This window comes from Felis catus, chromosome E3, assembly GCF_018350175.1.
Source record: "Felis catus isolate Fca126 chromosome E3, F.catus_Fca126_mat1.0, whole genome shotgun sequence".
NCBI classification, from domain to species: Eukaryota; Metazoa; Chordata; class Mammalia; order Carnivora; family Felidae; genus Felis; species Felis catus.
The window spans coordinates 39,953,113-39,973,994 of record NC_058383.1 but is presented as its reverse complement, the minus strand read 5'-3'; the positions used below and the strand labels follow the sequence as shown (position 1 = coordinate 39,973,994).

Here is a 20,882-nt window from a genome sequence, read left to right as displayed (position 1 = left end):
TCCCCCTGCCCGGTCGCCCACAGTCTCCCACACCAGGTGCTCCAAGCCCAGTTCTGTGCTCCCCCTGCCCGGTCGTCCACACTCTCCCACGCCAGGTCCTCCCAGCCCGGCACGGTGCTCCCCCTGCCCGGTCGCCCAAGCCCACCCACAGAGGGCACAAGGTGGACACTCCGAAGTCAACCCATGGTCCGGGGCCCTTTCAAGGCCCTGCCTGTGGCCACATCACCCCCCTCGTGGCCCAGAGCAGCATCCAGACCAAGGGCCCAGGGGCAGCAAACCGCCCAGACTGGCCCTGAAGCTGTCTGGCAGCTGGTGCCAGTACATCCCATGGGCGTGTGTCGGCCACAACTGCTTCCTCACCCGTGGGTTTCTGTGTCTCTTGCCTTCCCCGCCTCCCTGTGGGGTCCCCACATGCGCATCCAAGACGCCCCGTCCTAGACACCCCCACCCTCAGCGGTCCTGCAAATCCCCCACTGCTAGACTGTGGCTGGTGCTGAGCAGGAACAAGGGAGCCAAGCTGCAAGTGTGAGGGTACGATTCCTTTATTTCTCCCTTTCAAAGCCCCTGCTCCTCTCACCGCGTCCCCCAGGGGGGCTCCCACCAAGAAGGGACCAGCGTTTTGAGGACCCACTTCCTTTAAGGGCCAGAACCAAGGCGAACCGTCCCCCACCCCACCCCCAGCTGCTACAATGGCACCCACACCACCTAGTCTCAAAAGTAGGCCAGGGAATCACCTTCAGAAAAGGTTTCCTAGGGCTCTGGGGACACAGGACACCGGATTCAGGCCCATCTAGCCTAACAGAGGCACAGCATTCTTGCTCTGGGCTCACCAGCCCATCCCAGAGCCCACCTGCCCATCCCAGAGCCCACCTGCCCCAGGACTGGAACTGGAGCTGTCCTGGAACACGGCCCCGGACCAAGGGTCCTCAGAGGCCAGTGGGAGCCCCCACGTGCTTAGATAGCAGCTCTCTCAGTGCCGTGCACTCTGGCGACAGCTGTGGGTCTGGTCTGGACCACAGCTCGGGGTGACGGAGGTGTTCACCCATCGATGTTTTCAGCTTTCTCTCTGGCCAAGACCCCAGAGAGGCCGTGTGGTGAGTCTGGCAAAAGAGCCTAACTCCCTACAGAGCTGGCTGCAGAGGCCGCTCCCCAGGGCCCCACCCCCAGGTGTCCAGCTGGAGCCTTTGCCAGGCAGGGTCCAGTGCCCAGGCCCGTCACCTCACGGCCACAAAATGAGCCAAAGGGACAAGGCCACGATCTCTGCAGCAGCTGTGCGTCACCCGGGCCCCAGCTGGTGATGCACAGTCAGTGTGGTCCTTCCAGGCCGGCCCGCAGCGGGACAGACGGCACACAAGCAGCAGAGGGCCCTGCCCACGGGCTGGCACCACTGGGACCCACGGGGTGCCGCTCGCTCACGGTCTCACAGGCGCACAAACACAGACACACACGTCCCGAGGAGTAGGGGATGCTGGATCCAGTGCTGATCCAGGGAGTAGGGGGGGGCCCCAGAGAAGGGCTGAGGCCTCACGTCTGGGCCAGGGAGAGCTCTTCAAGGCCCCCTTTCCCGAGCCGGTACCTGGCTAGGTCTTTCCTGGTCACCAGTCCGACCACCTGTGGAGGCAAAGCCAAGTCAGTGACACTGGCAACCCCCTGCCTCTGTGGAAGCCGCCGCCCCACGTGCCAAGGGGCAGCACAGTTTGGGGAACCCCAGGACTGAGCAGGTGGCCAGTCTGGATACCGAACCTCGAGTCCCCCACAGGAGTCGAGAGAGAGTACCCACCCACGACCAGGGCAGTCAGCTCAGGAGGCAAAGGGCGAGGCCGGCACCCGGGCCCCGCCCCAGGGCTCCCTCGGGCACGCCCTCCCCACCACTCACCTGGTTGCAGTTGTCCACCACCACCAGGTGCCTGAGGCCCAGCGCCCGGAACAGCTTGAACACCCGAGGGAGGGACGCCTCCTGCAAAGGAGGGGACAGGGCCTCAGCTGACCTGCCGGCCCTGCTAGTATGGGAAGAGGTTGGCTGGCAGTCCCCCCTGCACCTCCCCCCTCCGCACAAAGATGCGTCCCGGAGACGCCTGGGGGGCTCGGTTGGTTGAGCGCCCGACTCCTGATTTCAGCTCAGGCCACAGTCTCACAGTTCGTGGGTTTGAGCCCCGCGTGGGGCTCTGTGATGACAGTGCAGGGCCTGCTTGGGATTCTCGCTCTCTTTCTGCGCCCCTCCCCCACTCTCCCTCCCTCTCTGCCCTTCCCCCGCTCGTGTGCGCCCCATCACGCTGTCTCAAATTGAAAAAATGTAAAAAAGAGAAAAACAAAGGACGTGTTCGGAGTGGCTCCTGCCCTGGCCACAGCCTTTCGGGCAGGCACCTGGGGCACCGTGTAGGGGGAGGGGTTCATGAACTCTGAGAGGTCCATGGTGCACTCCCGCTCGTCCTGGGACACATGGATGGACTGGATCGGGGGGAAGCGTGGGTAGGCGTCCCGGAAGTCCTTCAGCCGAAGCCGCCGCCGCACCAGGCCCATGTTGGAGCGCTCCACAAACACCTGTAGGCGGTAGTGTGTCAGGACTCGGGCGCCCGGCTGTGTCTTCTGCCTCCCACCCCCACCCCCACCCCCACCCCCCCAGGCGCCCGGCAGCCACCTTGTGCTTCAGGAGGACGATCAGCTGGGAGCGCAGGATCAAGCCCTGAAGCCGGGCCGGCTGCAGAAAAGAGACCCGTCTGTGGTCTGTGGGTGAAGCCCAAACCCGAGGCCCTTCCTGTCATGCTCAGTGGCCCCGCGGCGACCTTCGAGGCAGACACCGGCCCTGCAGCAGGCATCTCGCACACTCCCGGCAGCGGCAACGGGACGTGACCGCGGGAACGAGGCGACGAGAAGCCGGGGTGAGACGCACACCGCGGCCCTGACATCCTAGGCAGCTCCCGACGGGTGTCCCCCTTCCCCGCCCCCCCCCCCCCCACAGCTCCTCAGCTGACAGGGCAGGAGCCCAAGACACATGGATGGGCCGCCTCTGCCCGGCCTCCTGATTCCGTTCCTTCCCAGCAAGCGGGGCGGAGCCCCAACTGCGCCTGCAGGGTCTCCATATCCACAGCACGGCTGCACAGGCCACGCATGCAGCCGGGAACTTGGCCTCCGCCAGCCGTCCCGGGGCCGCGTGGGCGCGGGTGGGCCGCCCCGGGTACCTGGCTGTCGTCGGCCAGCTCCACCACAGGGAACCCGTTGTGATTGGAGGCCGTGTTGCTGAGAACGTCCACGATGACGCCCACCTTCTCCCTCCTCCGCAGGCAGACGACCGGCGTGCTCATCACCTCCCTGCGGAAGAGCCCCCGCTGTGGCCTTGCCATGACCAGCCACGGGACCGAGGGGAGCTCCCCGCTCTGCTCACACGGGAGTGCACGTGTGATACGCGTGCAGCCCCCGTAGGCGGGAAAACCGGGGACGGGGAGCCAGGAGCCCGCAGACCCCCAGGGGCTTCCCCGGCCGGCCGCCCACACGGCGCTTCCCCAGACCCTCAGACACGGGCCCTCCCAAACCGCCGGAAGCCGCCACGGTGCCACCGTACCTGGCGGTGAGCGAATGTGAGGTGACGGGGGCCTCCCAGTGCAGGAAGGGCACGCTCTGCAGCTGGATGTGCATGTCGTACAGGCCCTGAGGACGTGCGGGCTGTTGGCGCGGGGGCTCTGTCGGTCCCTCCCTCCACCTCTGCCGCACACCCCCAGCCCCCAGGCTCAGGCTCCCAGCCAGGGGCATGGGGGGCCCACAAAGCAAGGGACAAAAAGGATTGGCAGGCCTCTTCCCACAAGCCACACCTCGATGAAGATGTCCCCCACGATCTTGGCAGTCATCAGGACCAGCATGATGGGGAAGCCATAGGTCACGTTGCTGGTGGCCTCCATCATGATGACGGTCAAGCTGAGTGTCATCCTCACGATCCCACCTGTCCAGGGGTGGGGAGGTGTGGGGGGGGAGTCAGGGGTAGCGTCCAGCCTCTGTGGGCCACAAGGCCTCTCCTACCTCCCCTGCCCATCTGTGTTCTCTGTGCACACCTGCATGCCCCCCCGACCCCACCATTTACCCTCGTGGTCCGCCCGGGCAGGCCGCACTGGGTGGGGACACTAACCCTGCACACTGACACGGGGTCAACTCCTGCCTTCACTCCTCCAAGGGGAAGGTGCCCCCTCCTAACCTTGGGACCCCACGGGGAGGCCAGGACTCACCCAGCTGGGCAGCCGCTCCCATCAGGGCGTATTTGCCAGGATCCGCCCAGATCTGTGGGGATGACAGAGGAGGGTCAGGGGCTGGCAGCCCCCTAGTCAAACCCAAAGAGATGCATGATGCCCCAGGGGCCACTGGGCCCAGCAATTCCAGCCCTAGAAGGAAACCCTATGGTTTACACACACATGAGCAAAGCGGTCTGTGGCAGCATCCAGGGTGACAGAAACCTGGAAGTACCCTAGGTGCGCCCCGCTCAGGATGCCCCGAATGACCTATGCCACCTGCACGCACCGGACAACTCAGCAGCTAAGGCAAGAAGCACCTTCTGTGCGCTGAGGAAGGACGATGGCGCCCACACGCACGCAGCGGGCACCATCTGTGCAGAAATGACTGCACCGTGAGGGAGCAGGGAACCCAGCACGTGCACAGCACGGACAGACGCGGGCGACGCCTCACAGCGTGGGGTTCCGCTCAGGAAATGCCCAGAACGGGTGCATGTGCAGAGACGGGGTGTGGCAGCGGCTGCCAGGGGTGCAGGCTTCCTGGGGTGAGGGATGTCAAGCATGGCGCTCGACAGTGGAGACTCGTACACAAGTCTGAGAACACGCTAAGGAACGCTGAACTACGTGCTTCCGCGGAGGGGGAGGCCTTACGGTGCACAAACCGCTTCGGGATTGAAAGACCACCACCCAAAGACCACGTCTGGAAGGAAACCTGACAAAACACACAACCAGAGCCTGGAAAAGGGAGCAGATGGGGGGACGGGAGACTCTACCTGTGCCTTCTCACAGGTTTTAAAATCTTGACTAAAATAAGAATGAAAACACAAAAAATGGAAACCAAGTTCCTAGAAGCCGGCACACGCGCCTCGGTCACATGCTCCCAGGGCCCGTCCTGTAACGGGAAACACCAAGCCTCCCCGACGAGCGTCTGTGCGGCACAGACAGGCGGCTGGGCCAACAGGACGCGTCAAACACCAGCGTCCAGGAAACTCGAGGCCGAGCACAAGCGCCGTCCCTGCGCGCTGGGAGCCCACACTCACCGCGGCCCCAGTGACGTAGGACAGGGAGATCCCGAAGAGCCGGCCCCAGGCGGCCCCGATGAGCAGGGACGGGATGAAGACGCCAGCGGACACCGTGAGCCCGTAGGTCCAGCAGGCCAGGAAGAAGTAGACCAGGGTGAAGAGACCTAGCGTCACGGGGTTGTAGGAGCCTGGGGGAGAGGGGGCTGGCCAGGGCCTGAGCGTGGACCCACCCACGTGGGCCCACGCCAGCAGCCGCCCTCCAGGAAGAGAAGGGTCCCGGCCGAGCCCCTGCTCACCAGCGTGCCCACCACTGCGGCAAGGGTGGTGACCCCTGCCCTCAGGGCACAGCTGGCTGGAAGGCGACACCCGGGCCCCGGGCCCAGTGACCGCGGGTCGGTCGGAGAGCACGTGGGGACACGCGGCTGGCAGCAGAGAGCCTGGGCACTCACCTGGTGGGTCGTGGAAAAGGCTGACCACGCTCTTCTCGGGGGTGTTGAAGAAGGCCGCGGCCATGGAGTTGTACTCACCGTCCGCACAGAAAAGCTGCGAGGGTGGAAGAGGGGACAGGCCGCTGGGGCCAGGGGCCAACCACGTGATGGGTGGGGCAGGTCAAGGCTAGCAGGGGCCAGCAAAGAGCCAGGCCCAGGAACGGCCAGAGCGTCAGAGGTCCAGCCTGCAGGGGCCAGTCCACGGAATAATGGGGCACACGAGGACTCCGGGACGCACCCCTGAGCACACTCCCGGGGCTCAACAGGCGGCCACCTGAGCACTGGTGCGCAGGGGTCCGGCCCTCCCAGGCGAGCACAGCTGTGGTTCCTGGACGCCTAACCCACAGAGGAGGCCGGCGCGGGTGGCCAGTTGGCTGGGGGAAGCCCAGACCCACACCCGTGACACCGGTTTCTATCCACCCATCAGTGGTCACTCCCTGGTACGTCCGCCAGCCCCTGGCCGCCGCGAATCTGCTCTGCCTCCGTGGACCCGCCTGTTCTGGATGTTTCACATACAGAGCGTCACACACCATATGGGACTTTGTGTCTGGCTTCTCTCCACAGTGTTTTCGAGGTCCCTCCACGCTGTATTGTGTCAGGGCTTCACCCCTTTTCATGGCCAAATAAACCCATTTACAGGCAAACCCTGTCGTGTTTATCCGTGTGCCAACCGCCAGAGCACATGCGTGCGTGTGGCTGCACTTTTCAGGCCCACGCCCACAACAACCCACTTTGGAAGTCCTCGTGTGGCCCTGGGCAGGCCAGTGCTCTAGAGGGAGGACAGGGGAGACCCTGTCTGACATAATGCCTCTCCCTGACGCCCGGTGGCCCTGGGAAGCCCCTCCATCCCGGAGTTCAGCTGTGCCAGCCTCCTTCCTGCTGGGCCCCGGCTGGCGGACCCTTCCCCCCGACCCTGGACCCCTTACCTGGAGGGGATAGGACACGGAGCTCCCCTGCAGGGGCTGGCAGTCCCGCGATGAGTAAATCAGCACGAAGGCGACCGTGGCCGTGACGGCAGCCACCAGCATGGCCTCAATCACCTGGAGGCAGGGCCGGTGGATGTACCTAGAGCAGACAGCAGGATGGACAGGGCCTTGGGACGGCTGGATGCCTGGGCTGCTGCCATGACAATGGAGACCATGGCTCCAAGGAAAGCCCGTCACAGGACACAATGGGGTGACAGTGCGCAGGCACCAGGTCATCTGGATGCTCCCTGGCAGCACTTTCAGTCCGGGCCAGACGACAAGAAAGAAGGTGTGTGTCCTTGAGCCCAGGACCCGCCCAAAGGTTCAGGAAACTCGCGAGCTCCCACGCTGCTCTGCAGGTCTGCGGGCCTGACTATACCCCGGGTCGAGACGCCCGGATGGACCAGGCCGAGGCTGGACGGAGCAGCTGGGAGGACCCCAACCCCAGGGCCCCTTTCCGGGCCTCCAGCCAAACCCAGCCTCACCCAGCCCCTGGCCAGCGCTGGCCTGTCCCCTCCTGTACAACCCATCACAGAAGGACACATGTTGGCACACGGCCTTCTGCGTGGCTCCGTGGGCACAGGGCCCACAATACATCCGTTTTCAAAGGCCCCAGGAGCCACACTGGTCTGTTTGGTCCACAAAGTGGAGGTTTCTCACCTGATTCGAAACATCGTCAGCCAGTAATTCAAGGCATTGAATACGGCCCCAAGAATACCACCTACGACCGGGAAGGGGGAGCATGTAAGGGACATGGGGGAGGAAGGAGGTGGCCTCCCAGGCAGCAGAGGTGTGGGAAGGGAGCAGTGTATGTCTGTGTCACTGCACCCTGACAGACGCCCTGGCTTGTCTCAGAGGCTTTGCTTTCCTTCCAGGAAAAAAGGTTTCTTACGGCAGAAAGCACCATCCACAGCTCATTCTATTTCTCTGTGGACCCCCTGCCTCCCCCCCCACCCCCCAACAGCAGCTTCTCCGGTGGAGAGGTAAAGCTCTGGTCTTCGGGCTGTGGGCTCCCTCCTGGGGACGTGTGCACAGGGCAGGACACGGGAGGATGTGGGGTGCGGGGCTGTTTTCCTCTCCGGCCACCTCAAAGCTGGGCCAGGCTGGGCTCTGGCAGGCCCTGACCCCACTGGAAGGGACCCGCGGCCGTCTGGGGGAGTGACAGGAAGCACGGACCGGCCCTTACCCACCACGCCCATGGCGATGAAGATGGGGATCTCGTGGATCGTGTACACCATCGTCTGCACAAGGGAGAGAACGAGCAGCCCGTGAGCTGTCTCCACGCAGACCCTGGTACAGACACGGCCCACAGTCTGCCCGTGCACATGGCACCCCCAGCATTTGCACGCAGAACCGTGGGGGTCCCATGAGACAGAAGCGCCGGGCGTTCTGAGCAGATCACGCTCCCTGTAAGGCTTTCACCTGCTCCTGGTCTGCGTCTCCGTCCAGCTGAAGGCGGGGACGGCCCAAGCTTCTGCCAAATGGCAGTCAGCGGGGCACAAGTGAGGAAGAGCCCCGGGAACACGTCTTGTGACCCTCTGAGCCACCCAGGGCTCCTATGTGTCTGCGTGCGCGGCCCCTCCCGGGAGTGGGATCTAAGCACCTTTGTCCAACAGTCAGCAGACTGCCAAGATACCCCTGGGAGTGTCCGATGGGTGTCAGGCATCCTAACCTGACGGGCAGTTCCGAGGTATGCTTTCCTCCCATCTCCGGCCCTCGGCACTCAGCTCAATCATGCAGCTAAAACCAGCTATTTCTCTACAGTCCACATTCTCAGAATGAACCGGAATCATCCCGGGATGATCTTGGCCCCACACTAAGAAAGAACCGGGAAGGACGCAGGAGCACATTATATTACCTCTGTGTCAAATCTTCCAAAGTTGATCAGTCCTGGGCTCGACAGGTCCCATATGTTTCCATGATAAATGCTCAGGACAAAATTGAGGGTGAACGTGGAAATCATGGAAGCAAAGAACTGTAGGCAGAGAGGACGAGCGCCATCAGAACCAAGCCCATTGGGCCGAAGTCCCAGAGCCAGGAGGCTGGGTGGGGGCCTTCCCCTGTCACTTAGAAGGTGTCTGAAGACCCTCCCGAGGCTGGCCCCTCGCGGCTGGACGAGTGGGTCACTGCCTTGTGTGGATGAGCATTGGGCCAAGCCAGTGATGGAGCTGAGGGACTAGCTGTGCAGGGTCTGGGGTCCTGATAAGCAGGAGAGCAGGTGGCAAACAAGGCCCGCGGCCGACGGGAGACGGGCAGCGGCTCAGGTCAAGTGATGGGCAGGGCCGGCCATGACAGACCCACAGGGTGCACGGCTCCCAGCACGTCAGGGGACGTCTCCCCAGGAGCAGGGGCCCGCCAGACAGCAGAGGCCAGGGACTGGCAGTGCCTGACTCCAGCGAGGGAGCGGCCCTCCACAGACTTACTATTCTCCACGTCAGGAACTGGTTCCAGAAGGAGGCGCCCTCCTCCAAGCTGAACAGCACCCCACCTAGAATGGCAAGCAGCCCGGCACTGCCGCGCTGACCCAGGCCGCGGGGGACCCCGCATCTACCACAGCCCCTGCCCCACGAGACCCCAGGGCCCCAAGACCGTCAAGGGCGGCCACAGGGCCTCTCGGGGGCACGTGCCCATCCTCACCCCGAGCTCAAAGTCTGCCAACACCAAGAACTCTCCTCCACACAGTGGGCACGGAGACCTCCCCGGCACAGGCCGCCCTCCTCACCCACAGGGGCTCCAAATGCAGCGGACACTCCGGCCGCAGCTCCCGCTGAGACGAAGTCCCGCTTCTCCGTGTCTCTGCGGAAGTACTCGAAGATCTACAACAGGAAGAAACGGGGAGAGCGGGGCTCAGCCAGCCTCCCCGAGGGCACTTCACTGAGAAAGGGCCGAGATCAGCCAGAGGCCACGGAGACAGGGCCCGAAGGCAGAGGGGGGCAGGGAGGAGGAGACATGAAGGCGTCTCGGGACAGCCATCGACTTGCATTCACAAAGACCAGAGAGCTGACGAGGCGACACACGCTGAACGCACCCTTGCACGCCAACAACGGAGAGAGGGGACCGAAGACACCCATTCACAACAACCAGGACATGTCACAGTCTGCCTAAGAGACACGTTAGAAACTCAAAACCCCACCGCCAACTGCGAACAGATGAGCTGAAAACACGTTCTTGATGGAAAAATCTAAGACTCTGCTTATAAAAACAACGAACGTGTGCATTCCCACGTCAACTCAGCGCACTAGCCATCAAAACGTGGTGGCTTTTAGGGGAAACGTGACAAAAGTGCTCTGGAACAGGTCCCGAAACTAAGCCTCTTCAATGTGTCCATGAGTCACTCTTGCCTCCTCGTTCTGCGTGCCTTGGGGATGGTCGCGGGAGAGGCCAAGGTCCTGGCGGAGCCTCCCAGGGATGCGTGGTCGTCCGTGTCGGCAGGAGAGAACTCACCTTGAAATCTCGTTTCAGCGACGTTGACCTCCCTTGGGAAATCCCGGCGGCGATCACAGAGCCCGAGTGAATCATCGGCCCCTCCTAGAAGCACAGGACAGCCGCCCTCAGACAAGCGTGGCTCCGAGAGAACACAGTGGCCTCGGGTCGCAGGCAGAGCGCGGGGGACTCAGGCTAGGACGGCACCACACGCGCTCCGTTACCTTTCCCACTGCCAGTCCGCCCACCACAGACAGGATCACTCCAGACACTTTGATCACGAGGGTCTAGAATACAAGGGAAAACACATCGAGTCTCTGATCGAAGGCCACGCGGTCTGGGAACCTGTAGCAAAGCTGTAAACGTGAAGCAATCCTGACTACGTGTCCAGCCCCAGCCCCACGAGACAAGGCAGGTGGGGAGGGCCCACGCGTCTACCGCAGGCGTCCTCGGAGCCGGGCTCCCGGCTGATTCTTTCCTGACTTCCTTAATCTTCCCATTTTCTACCCTGAGTACTCGTGTGTCCCAGGGAGCAGAAAGCAGCAGGAGGTACGGCTCCTCCGGGCCCCCGGGTGCATTTCTCTGCCGACCACCTGCCAGGGTCGCTGCCCACGCCGCCTGGCTACCCGTGTGGTAGCAACGGGGCAGACGCTGCTCCCGGCGGCTCCGAGGCGAGTCCTGCCCTTTGCAGCAGGGCACGGGGCCTCCCCCGGGGCGTCACCCCCAGTGCACAGCTGCCGGCCCCCAGGAGCACCCCCTCTCCCCAGACGGGGTGAGAAGCCTCTGGCTGAGGCATGCCGACCCAACACCGGAAAGGACCACGGAGGGACCACGCTCCTGACCCCCCCAACCTCCTCAGAAACAGGGTGCCAAAGACAGTAAGTGTAACGAACATCAAGGACAATTTTAAGAACAAGAGAAGCGTCACGGCAAGCGTACCCACCACTCTACCAGAGCTGTTCTCGTTTGGAAACATTAACCACCACGCAGAACTTAGGTTCCACACCGCCGTGACCCTAACAGATACCCCATTTCAGCATTTGGGCAGGACTTAAAGCGCTAAGAGAAAACCTCACCACCTTCCAAAGCAAGATTACGCAAAATCCACGCACGTGCTCACGGGCAGCACACAGAGTCCGTCTGGGCCGGTCCCCACGTGCAGGTGGGCAAACCGGGAGCTCCCGACCCCGCGAGAACCCCACGCGGAGCGCCTGCTGCCAGCCACGCGCCCCCTCCGGGCCTCACCTTGAGCCGGACCACATGCGGGATCTTCACCCCGTTGAGGAAGCACTTGATCTGGGGGATCCCGCTGCCGGCAGCGACCGGCTGGAAGGAGGCAGAGGCCGGCACTGAGCCGGGTCAGGTAGCGAGGGGCCGCAGCCACCACTCGGCCCAGGAGGACACAGCCACGCGGGGCCCCACACGGGGAACAGCTGCCCCACGGAGGGATTCTCTCTTCACCCCCCAGGCAGTGACCACCGGGGTCGGCAGACCACGGGAGGGGTGGGGAAAGGAGAGGAAAGGAAGCCCGGTGTCCCCAAGAGGGCACGAGGGGGGGGGGACGCTACAAGACAGACAGGAGGCACATGCCACACACTGGCCGAGGGGCCGGGGGGGAGGGCACCGCACAGCACCCCACACAGAAGCTTCTGGATGCTATACCCACGACAAGGGAGAGGCAAAGGGGCAGGCGAAGGAAGGCAGGCTTCTGAGAGACACGGGGGGTCCCTTCCACCTGGGCCGGCCCCACAGTCCTCGCTGAGCGGGGCAGGAGCCCGGCGCCCTGGGGTCGGGGGTGACTGGACGTTTAACACCTGTGCCGGAGGCCCCAGCAGTGTAGCCACGCCCACCCGGCCAGCACAGTGTCAGGGCTCCCACCCACGCAGGCGCCCCTGCCTCGACCTCCTGGTGGCCCTACCTCCACAAACGCGACGATGGCGGAGCCGACGAGCACGAATGCGGAATTGAGGGTGGCCCACAGCAGAAGGGAGAAGGACAGCCCTCCCCGCTCCGTGAACTTGTCGATGTCGAGGGCTCGTCAAGGATGAAAACTTTCCTGCTCTCTCCTGCGGCCCGGCCTCCCGAGCCCCAAGCGCCAGGAGCTGCGCACTGACCGGACGGTCACCTCCCGGCCGTGACAGACACGGGCACGCAGCCACACCTCCCCGCCCTTGATAGCACACACGCGGGGCTCAGAGGCTTCGCTGCCGGTGGACCCTCCTGTGCTGGGGACCACAGACGAAGGATACTGTCCTTGACGACCTTGTACTTCAGGCCAGCCACGTTCTCCACCACGATGTCGATGAAGCAGGCCACGAGGCCCGTGAGGATCCCGATCATGGCACAGATGACCCAGCGCTTCATCTCCACCGTTCGGAAGGCCTATGGGGGGGGGGTGCCCATCAGAAGCAGGTGCGGGGGGGAGGCCCCCACCGGGAACGGCACACTACACACGGACCCCGCATCACGGGGAGGCAGCCTCTGGTCATCTCAGAGGCAGTGGGCCTTCCCAACCGATTTGCCATCAGAGGCCGCCACCTTGGGCGCCTGGGCGCAGGCGGCCTCCGCCACCCACAGGACACAGCCGCTCCCACACGGGGCCCCACACTGGTGTCTCTTGCAGAAGGGATGGAGGTGCGAGGACCACGGAGGGGGAGGGAGATGGGGCCAGGGCAGCGCGGGGCAGCGGCGTGGGCGGCCCACGCAGACTCACCGTGTGGTTGATCCGCCGCTCCTCCTCCAGGAAGAGCTGGTTCTCGCTGTTGTCGTAGTCCAAGCTCTGCGGGCGGCAGACACAACGCCACGCCTGACCCCACGCTCCAGCTTCACGTGGGGCGGGGGCGGGGGACAGGTGCCCAGGGGCTGCTTGGGGTGGGGCCCAGAGGAAGGAGGCCCACCTCGTACTTGAGGGACAGGAGCTTCTCGTTGTGCGGGATCTCCTTGGGGAAAGGGTGAGGGGGTTCCAAGTCCTGTAGGAGAAAGAGTAGAGCCACACACTTGACGAGCCAGCACATTTAAGAAGAAACCACAGGGGGGCACCTGCGGCGCTCAGTCGGATAAGCACCCGACTTCGACTCAGGTCACGATCTCACGGTTTGTGGGTTTGAGCCCCACGTCGGGCTCTGTCCTGACAGCTCAGAGCCTGGAGCCTGCTTCGAATTCTGTCTCCCTGTCTGCCCCTCCCCTGCTCGTTCTCTCTCAAAAATAAACACGCATTATTTAAAAAATTTTTTTTTTAATTTTTTTTAACGTTTTTATTTATTTTTGAAACAGAGAGAGACAGAGCATGAACGGGGGAGGGTCAGAGAAAAAGGGAGACACAGAATCCGAAGCAGGCTCCAGGCTCTGAGCCATCAGCACAGAGCCCGACGCGGGGCTCGAACCCACAAACCGTGAGATCGTGACCTGAGCCGAAGTCTGACGCCTAACCGACTGAGCCACCCAGGCGCCCCCCCCCCCCAAAATTTTTTTTAAGAGCAAGCACAAACGAGAAGGGGAGGGGACATGTGTCCATCTGTTCTATGAAGCCAGTAGTCTGTGGACCCTAGAGCCAGACGAGGGTGCCACAAGACAGGAGGGCACAGGCACACCCCCTTAGGAATGCAGACACTAAGTCCTGGACGAGGAACCAGCGCATCGGATCCCTCGGCACCATGACCAAGGCAGGTTTATCTCAGGGACGTGAGGCTGGCTTAACGTCCGAAAATCAAGTAATGTCATGTTTATGGAACCATGGGAAATACATTGTTGGTCTGTCCCAGGGGCCGGCACCCAGCTCCGAAATCCCATGGCCTTTCTGCAGGGTGCCTGTTCCCGAGAGTCCTATCCTTGACGATGGACCAGTAAACATGAGTGAGGGTTTCCCTGAGTTCTGTGAGCCGTTCTAGCAAATTATGGAGGCTGAGAAGGGGGGGTGGGCATGAGAACCCCGACTCAGAGCCGATGGATCAGAAGCACAGGTGACAGCCTGGATTTGTGACTGGCATCGGAAGAGGGGGTGGTCTCGTGGGACTGGGCCCTCAGCCCCGGGCGTCTGCATAATGCCGGATAAGAGTGTCAGAACTGAGTTAAGTTGTAGGATACCCGGTCGACGTCTGCAGAGAACTGCTTGGCGAGGAAAACCCACACACTTGGTGTCCCAAGTGTGGTTGAGTAAAAACAGTTCAATACCGTTTCAAAAGAATAAAGGAAAAAATCCACACAAGCATCTCAGTAAGTTCAGAAAAAGTGCCTGATAAAAATTTGACACTCCTTCATGACAAAAATATGTCACAAAGAAAAGAACCACGTCAACCTGGTCGCGGCGTCAGTCATCACCCTCGATGGCGAAGGACCGAAGCTCCTCCCGGAAGACCAGGAACGAGACGAGGATGGTCACTTTACTCGACCTCGTCCTGGAGGCTCCACCAGGCCCATCAGGCAACAAGAGAGAAAAGGCATCCAGAGTGGAAAGGAAGAAACAAAACTCTCTATTTGCAGGTGACATGATCTTGTATACACAAAACCTCAAAAAACATACTAAAAAATTATTAAAACTATAACGCATTCAGTAAGATTGAAGGATATGCGATCAGCACGCAAATATCAAACACATCTCTAAATGCCTGCAATGAACCAAAAATGAAATTAAGAGAACCCTACTTACGTTAGCACCAAAAGTACAGTATATGAAATGATACTTACTCCTAAAATACATTTACCGAGGGAAGCGTAAGACGTGTGTGCTGAAAACCACAACGTACCGCTGAGAGAACCTAGAGATGTGAATATGTGGACAGACACACTGTGCTCACAGGTCAGAGGACTGAGCACTAAGAAGAAGCGGCGAGTCCCGGGCCGCCCCAGCTGGCGTCCTCAAAGAAACCGACATGCTTAAAAACCACACAGAAACACAAGGGGTCTCCAGCGGCCAATACGAGCTTGAAAAAGGAGAACAAAGTTGGAGGACACTCACTTCCTAGTTTCAAGACTCACATGAAAGCTCTGGTCCCCCGGACAGTGTGGCCCTGGCTCCAGGACAGACACAGGGATCGGTGGAGACAAGGGGGACCCAGAGGCTCACGTGGATGGCTGACTTTTGAACATGGTGCCAACACAACTCAGTGTGGAAAGAAGAAGGGTTTTTCTGAGAAACGGTGCTAGGGAACTGGACGTCCACATCCAAAAGAGTGAAGCTCTACCCTCACCTTCCATCAGACAAAATCAGTGACAAACAGATTCAAGACCCAAAATCATAGAACTCTCGAGGCGTCTGGGTGGCTCAGTCGGTTGAGCATAGATCTCAGGTCAGGTCATGACCCCAGGGTTGTGGGATCACGCCCCAAGTCGGGCTCCGTGTGGGCAGCACAGAGCCTGCTTGGGATTCTCTCTCTCTCTGCCCCTCCTCCACTCGTATGCCTGTGCATATGGGCATTCTCTCTCTCTCTCCCCCAAAACAAACACAATCTTTAAAATCAAAGAAGTCTCAGAAGAAAACACAGGAGAAAATCTTCATGACCTTGGACTAGGCAGTGGCTTCTTACATAAGACAGCAAAGGTACAGTAACAACAGAAAGAAATAGTTAACTGGAGTTCATCAAAATTAAAGAATTCGTGGGAATGCAAGCTGGTGCAGCCACTCTGGAAAACAGTATGGAGATTCCTCAAAAAATTAAAAATAGAACTACCCTACGACCCAGCAATTGCCCTGCTAGGCATTTATCCAAGGGATACAGGTGTGCTGTTTCTTTTTTTTCTTTTTTTTTTTTTAATTTTTTTTTTTAACTTTTATTTTATTTTACTTTTGAGACAGAGAGAGACACAGCATGAACGGGGGAGGGCCTGAGAGAGAGGGAGACACAGAGTCCGAAACAGGCTCCAGGCTCTGAGTTGTCAGCACAGAGCCTGACGCGGGGCTCGAACTCACGGACCGCGAGATCATGACCTGAGCCGAAGTCGGACGCTTAACTGACTGAGCCACCCAGGCGCCCCAAGGTGTGCTGTTTCAAAGGCACACATGCACCCCCATGTTTATAGCAGCACTATCGACAAGAGCCAAAGTATGGAAAGAGCCCAAATGTCCATCGATGGATGAATGGAAAAGAAGATGTGGAATATATACATGATGGAATATTACTCAGCAATCAAAAAGAATGAAATCTGGCCATTTGCAACTACGTGGATGGAACTGGAAGGTATTATGCTAAGTGAAATTAGTCAGACAAAGATATCATAGGACTTTACTCCTATGAGGACTTTAAGAGACAAAACAGATGAGGGGCGCTTGGGTGGCTCAGTCGGTTGAGCGTCCGACTTCAGCTCAGGTCATGATCTCGCGGTTTGTGGGTTGGAGCCCGGGGCTAGGCTCTGTGCTGACAGCTCAGAGCCTGGAGCCTGTTTCGGATTCTGTGTCTCCCTCTCTCTCTGCCCCTCCCCCACTCATGCTCTGTCTCTCTCTCTCTCTCTCTCAAAAGTAAACATTCAAAAAAAATTTAAGAGACAAAACAGATGAACCTAAGGGAAAGGCAACAAAAATAATATCAAAACAGGGAGGGGGACAAAAGAGAAGAGACTCATCAATATGGAGAACAAACGGAGGGTTGCTGGAGGGGGTGTGGGAGGGGGGATGGGCTAAATGGGGGAGGGACACTAAGGAATCTACTCCGGGAATCACTGTTGCACTACATGCTGACTAATTTGAATATAAATTTAAAAATAAGTAAATAAAATCTTTAAAAAAGTTAAAGAATTCTTACAACCCAATAACGAAAACACAAATAACCTGATAAAAACGGCACAGAATGGGAACAGACATTTCTGCAAAGAAGACATATGGAGGGCTGCCACCAGCCATCACAGAAATGCAGGTCCGAACCACGAGGCACCGAGGAGGAAATCAAATGCAAGTCGGGGGAGCCGGGGGGGGGGGGGCGGACAGCTCGGCACGGGGCAGGGCAAGAGGGCATCACGCTGTCCAAAGGTCCCTCACCCCTGAGGTCCTTGTCCCCAGAGTCCCCCTCCGGCCCACTCGAGGCCCCTCTCCCCCGGGTGGTGCCTGTTCCCCTGGCCTTTCCCCAGCTGTCTCGTGCTCCCACATGACACTCTCGCTCAGTGTTCCCTCCCGGCTCGCGCTGCCCCATCTCTGCTCACGTGGCTCAGCCTCAGGGCAAGCAGACCCTCGGTCGCCCAGGCTCTGGGGTCCCCGCGAGACAGCTGGTCATTTTGTCCCTGAGCTCTGCACGACCCACGGCTGCCCCCCTGCTCTGCCCGGCCCTGCCGGCCGTCCACCACCTTCGTGTTCGGCGCTCCCCGTCCGCCCCCTGCCGGGCGGCACCCCCACAGGAGGAAGGAGTGGGTGGTGAGAGGCGAAGGGTAGGGGATGAGTCTAGCACTCACGGGGTCGAGCAGCTCGTCATCCAGATCCACGTTGCTCATCTGTCCGATCCGGAAAAACGCTGAGCGTGGTGACTGGAAGCATGAGAGAAATCACAGGGCGCTCAGCCACAGGCGGTGCTGACTCATCTGGGGCCCCCCACCCTACCGCACGGCCGGCGGGGGGCCCGGGACGAGTCGAGCCCCTGAACGGGAAGCCCAGGCCTTCCTGGGCCCAGAGGCCGGGCCCTCCTCCGCTCTACCGAAACTGCAGACAGCTGCCAGCCCCGGGGACCAAGGGCTGCAGGACGCCCACGCGAGCGTCCTCCAGGCTCCCCCCACCCCACCCATCCTCCTGCGTCTCGTCGTCGGGAGACCGGGAGGCTCCGGCAGGCGGGGACCTGTCACAGGTCTCCACGCAGCCCCTCCAGACGTGTGGTCAGGGCGCCCGCACCCCCAGGGTGCCTCTGAAGCGGGGCCGGGCTCCTGGGCCCGGGGGCGGGTCAGCCACAGAGGACAGACACCCGGGCGCATGGTTCTTCCTACACCCACCGCCCGGCCACGTCGGGGGACTGGCCAACGTTCGCACTTCAGAGAAACATCATGTTGCAGCGTTAAGTATGTCCCAAGTACTGCGTGGAACATACTGGCACCGAAACGTGACTCGTGGTTTCTCTGAGGAGGGCACATGCAGCTGGGCGCCTTGCGCTGGGGGTCGGCCCAGACGCAGAGGACAGGACGCAGCACGAGAACGAATCAGACACCAGCCCCCCGGCCACGGTTCCCGCCGCGTGGTCAGCAGGCAGATGACCCTCCTCCTGATGGGCGGTCACAAGGTCAGCAGCCACCTGGCGCCACATCACAAGGCGCCAGCCGCCTCCCTCCACCTCGTCACGTGGGCATCCTGCCACCTGGCGTCCTCCAAGGAGCGAGGGCGCGTGCACGACAACAGTACGACGCCTGGAGAGGGAGACCGCATTCGCGTACCTTCTGAGACGGGACGTCGTCACGACTGTCCTATTTCGTTACCAGTCACTGCTGTCGACCTCTCACTTCGTCCTGTCTGCGGGCTCAGGCATCCATGGGGCCCACGCTCACCCCACAGTGCTGCGTGTTCCCGTGAGGACCCCTGTCCCGTGTGCAGGTGGGCACGTCCGTCCACACACGTGCAGCGAGTTCTGGTAGAGCGGGGCTACCGACAGAAACATCTGGTTCTCTCTTAAAAACGATCGGGAACGGCCCCAAACTGCTGAATCTGAGCAGAAAGGCAGGACGGGGCTCCCCGGCTTCACGCCCTGGGCAGGAGGGCCAGCCCCGCTGACGACTGCGCTGGGCCGGCGAGAGGTCCCAGTTCTCGAGGGAACCGCAGCCAGGAGGTCGCCTGGACCTGGAACAGCCTCTGCTCTGCAGACAGGATGTGTGGACCCGGAGGGGTCCTGGGCCACCGCCCCCGGCCGCAAGCCTGAGTGCGGCCAACACCGAGTGCACTTCCTTGGGCGCACATCCACACACGCTGACCGGCCGGCGGACGGGGCGCAAGCGTGGACAACCCAGCTGAACAACGCCTGGGCGGAACTGAGCGCTGAAGTGAGGGGCATCTGGAGACGGTGGTCTGCGCTTCGAGCCGGCAGACGGAGCCACTTATTCTCCGGTGATCACGAAAGGAGCTCGAGGACACCAGGCAATCACTCCTCCGCAAAAAGGGTGCCCAAAGTCGGGACCCGCAAAGTGCTTCCTCTGGCGTCTAAACGGTTTGCAGGGGCCAGGCCGCCGCACATGCATCACCTCCGGAGAGGTGCGGCAAGAAGGGTCCAGTGGGCACGGTCCCCCGTGCTCAGGTGACACAGAGGCTGCCAGGTGTGGAGGGTGGACCGCACCCCAGCAGAGCACGCTGGACCCGGACCGCGTGACGGCAGTGGAGGTGAAGCACCCACCCCACCCCCCCACCCCAGCTTCTCCACGTCTTTTCTGGGCTTCAAGGCCCAACATCTTTCATGGTGAGAAAAACCATTTACGTGAAGCTCAGTGATTTATTTCATGTCGTGTCTGTTTCTCTTAAACACGGGTGAGGTGACATACGAGCTCCTCAAATTACTGATACGCACAACAGCCGGGACGGAATCTCTAGGGTGTGAAGATCCCAGAGATTACACACTGTGCAGCTGCACGGACATGACTCTCTGGAAACGTCGGGTCTGGGGGACGAGAACGGATCGGGGTGCGGGAGGGGTGACCACAAGAGGCAGGACGAGGGAGCCTCGTGCCGACCCACACGGTCTGCACGTTGACTGCGGTGGCGGTCACACGGAGGCACCTGCATGACGTAGGGCGGAGAACCGCCCATGTGCCAACATCAGTGTCCCGGTTTCAGCGCTGTGCTGTCACTACGGGGACTGACGCAGTGAAGGAAATGGGGGCAAGGCGCTCGGGCCGCTCTGTATGGCCTTGTCAACTTCCTGTAAATCCATAGTTATTTTTAAAATGAAAAACAAAAGCACGTGCAAATGGGACCTGCCAAAAAACCCCCGTGCATCAGAAGACACAACAGAGGGGAAGGCAGCCTGCAGAGAGGGAGAACGTGCTGTGAATCGCGCTTCTGAAAGGACTCAAGCACCTTAACCCTGAAGAACTCCCACAAGTCAACCACAAAAAGAAGCCAATCACAAAAGTGGGCAGAGGCCCCGAGTACACGTCTCCAAAGGCAAGATGCATATGGCCAGTGAGCACAGAACAATGTGCTCGATGTCACCAGAGCCATGCACATCCAAACCACCAGATGCCACCTCACACCTGTCAGAACGACCACCACCAAAGCCCGGAGTCGTGAATGCGGCAGGGGTGCCCAGGAGCCCGAGCCCTGTGTGCCGGGGTCGGGGGCGTGATGGTGCGGCGGCCGCGGCACACAGCCTGGTGGCTCCTCGGACAATTCAGCACAAGATGACCACTTGACCCAGCAACCCCACCTTGGGGGTACACTGTAGAGCTGGAAGCAGGGACCTGAAGAGACCCTTGCACACCCCACTCATGGAAGCATGATCAGGCCACGGGGCGGGGGGCTGCGGGGGAACCCAAGTGTCTCTTGACGGATGAACGGATAAATCCACTGGGGTCCACATATGCAAAAGAAGACGGTCTGGCCTCGAAAAGGAAGTAGATTCTGCAATCTGCTACGACGCGGAGAAACCTTAGGGATGTTATGCTGAGAGACGGCAGCTGGCCGCGGCAAGACAGACGCTGTGACTGCACGTACACCACAGCGCGGTTCCTACTCGGGTCTACAAAGACGGGAAGTAGAAAAGTGGGCGCCAGGCTGGGGAGGGGCTGGGGCGCCAGTGTTTCAGTTGTGCAAGGCGGGCGAGTTCCCTGACGGGCAGTGGGGACAATTGCACAACATGAATGCATCTGACACCACTGAACCGT

At 60.8% G+C, this 20,882-nt stretch overlaps 1 protein-coding gene across 3 annotated transcripts in view; it reads right to left on the bottom strand.

Annotated features, from left to right (window-relative positions):
• Positions 1–524: 524 nt before the first annotated feature.
• CLCN7 (chloride voltage-gated channel 7) overlaps positions 525–20,882 on the bottom strand; it is a 29,332-nt gene continuing 8,974 nt past the window's right edge. The window contains exons 2-25 of one of the 3 annotated variants that reach the window (XM_023247015.2): positions 17,487–17,558; positions 13,010–13,081; positions 12,826–12,891; positions 12,362–12,494; positions 12,031–12,140; positions 11,358–11,438; positions 10,337–10,399; positions 10,134–10,217; positions 9,412–9,505; positions 9,113–9,177; positions 8,548–8,664; positions 7,876–7,930; positions 7,350–7,410; positions 6,651–6,789; positions 5,686–5,779; positions 5,255–5,424; positions 4,215–4,266; positions 3,807–3,934; positions 3,560–3,645; positions 3,180–3,309; positions 2,639–2,698; positions 2,365–2,541; positions 1,877–1,957; positions 525–1,611 (exon numbers count right to left, since the gene is read on the bottom strand). In XM_023247015.2, coding sequence (XP_023102783.1) covers positions 1,525–1,611; positions 1,877–1,957; positions 2,365–2,541; positions 2,639–2,698; positions 3,180–3,309; positions 3,560–3,645; positions 3,807–3,934; positions 4,215–4,266; positions 5,255–5,424; positions 5,686–5,779; positions 6,651–6,789; positions 7,350–7,410; positions 7,876–7,930; positions 8,548–8,664; positions 9,113–9,177; positions 9,412–9,505; positions 10,134–10,217; positions 10,337–10,399; positions 11,358–11,438; positions 12,031–12,140; positions 12,362–12,494; positions 12,826–12,891; positions 13,010–13,081; positions 17,487–17,558 — 2,277 coding nt within the window. In that variant the 3' untranslated portion in view covers positions 525–1,524. Of the gene's footprint in view, positions 1,612–1,876; positions 1,958–2,364; positions 2,542–2,638; positions 2,699–3,179; positions 3,310–3,559; positions 3,646–3,806; positions 3,935–4,214; positions 4,267–5,254; positions 5,425–5,685; positions 5,780–6,650; positions 6,790–7,349; positions 7,411–7,875; positions 7,931–8,547; positions 8,665–9,112; positions 9,178–9,411; positions 9,506–10,133; positions 10,218–10,336; positions 10,400–11,357; positions 11,439–12,030; positions 12,141–12,361; positions 12,495–12,825; positions 12,892–13,009; positions 13,082–17,486; positions 17,559–20,882 lie in introns of those variants that run through there. The other 2 variants (XM_023247016.2, XR_006590926.1) reach the window with 2 other exon arrangements.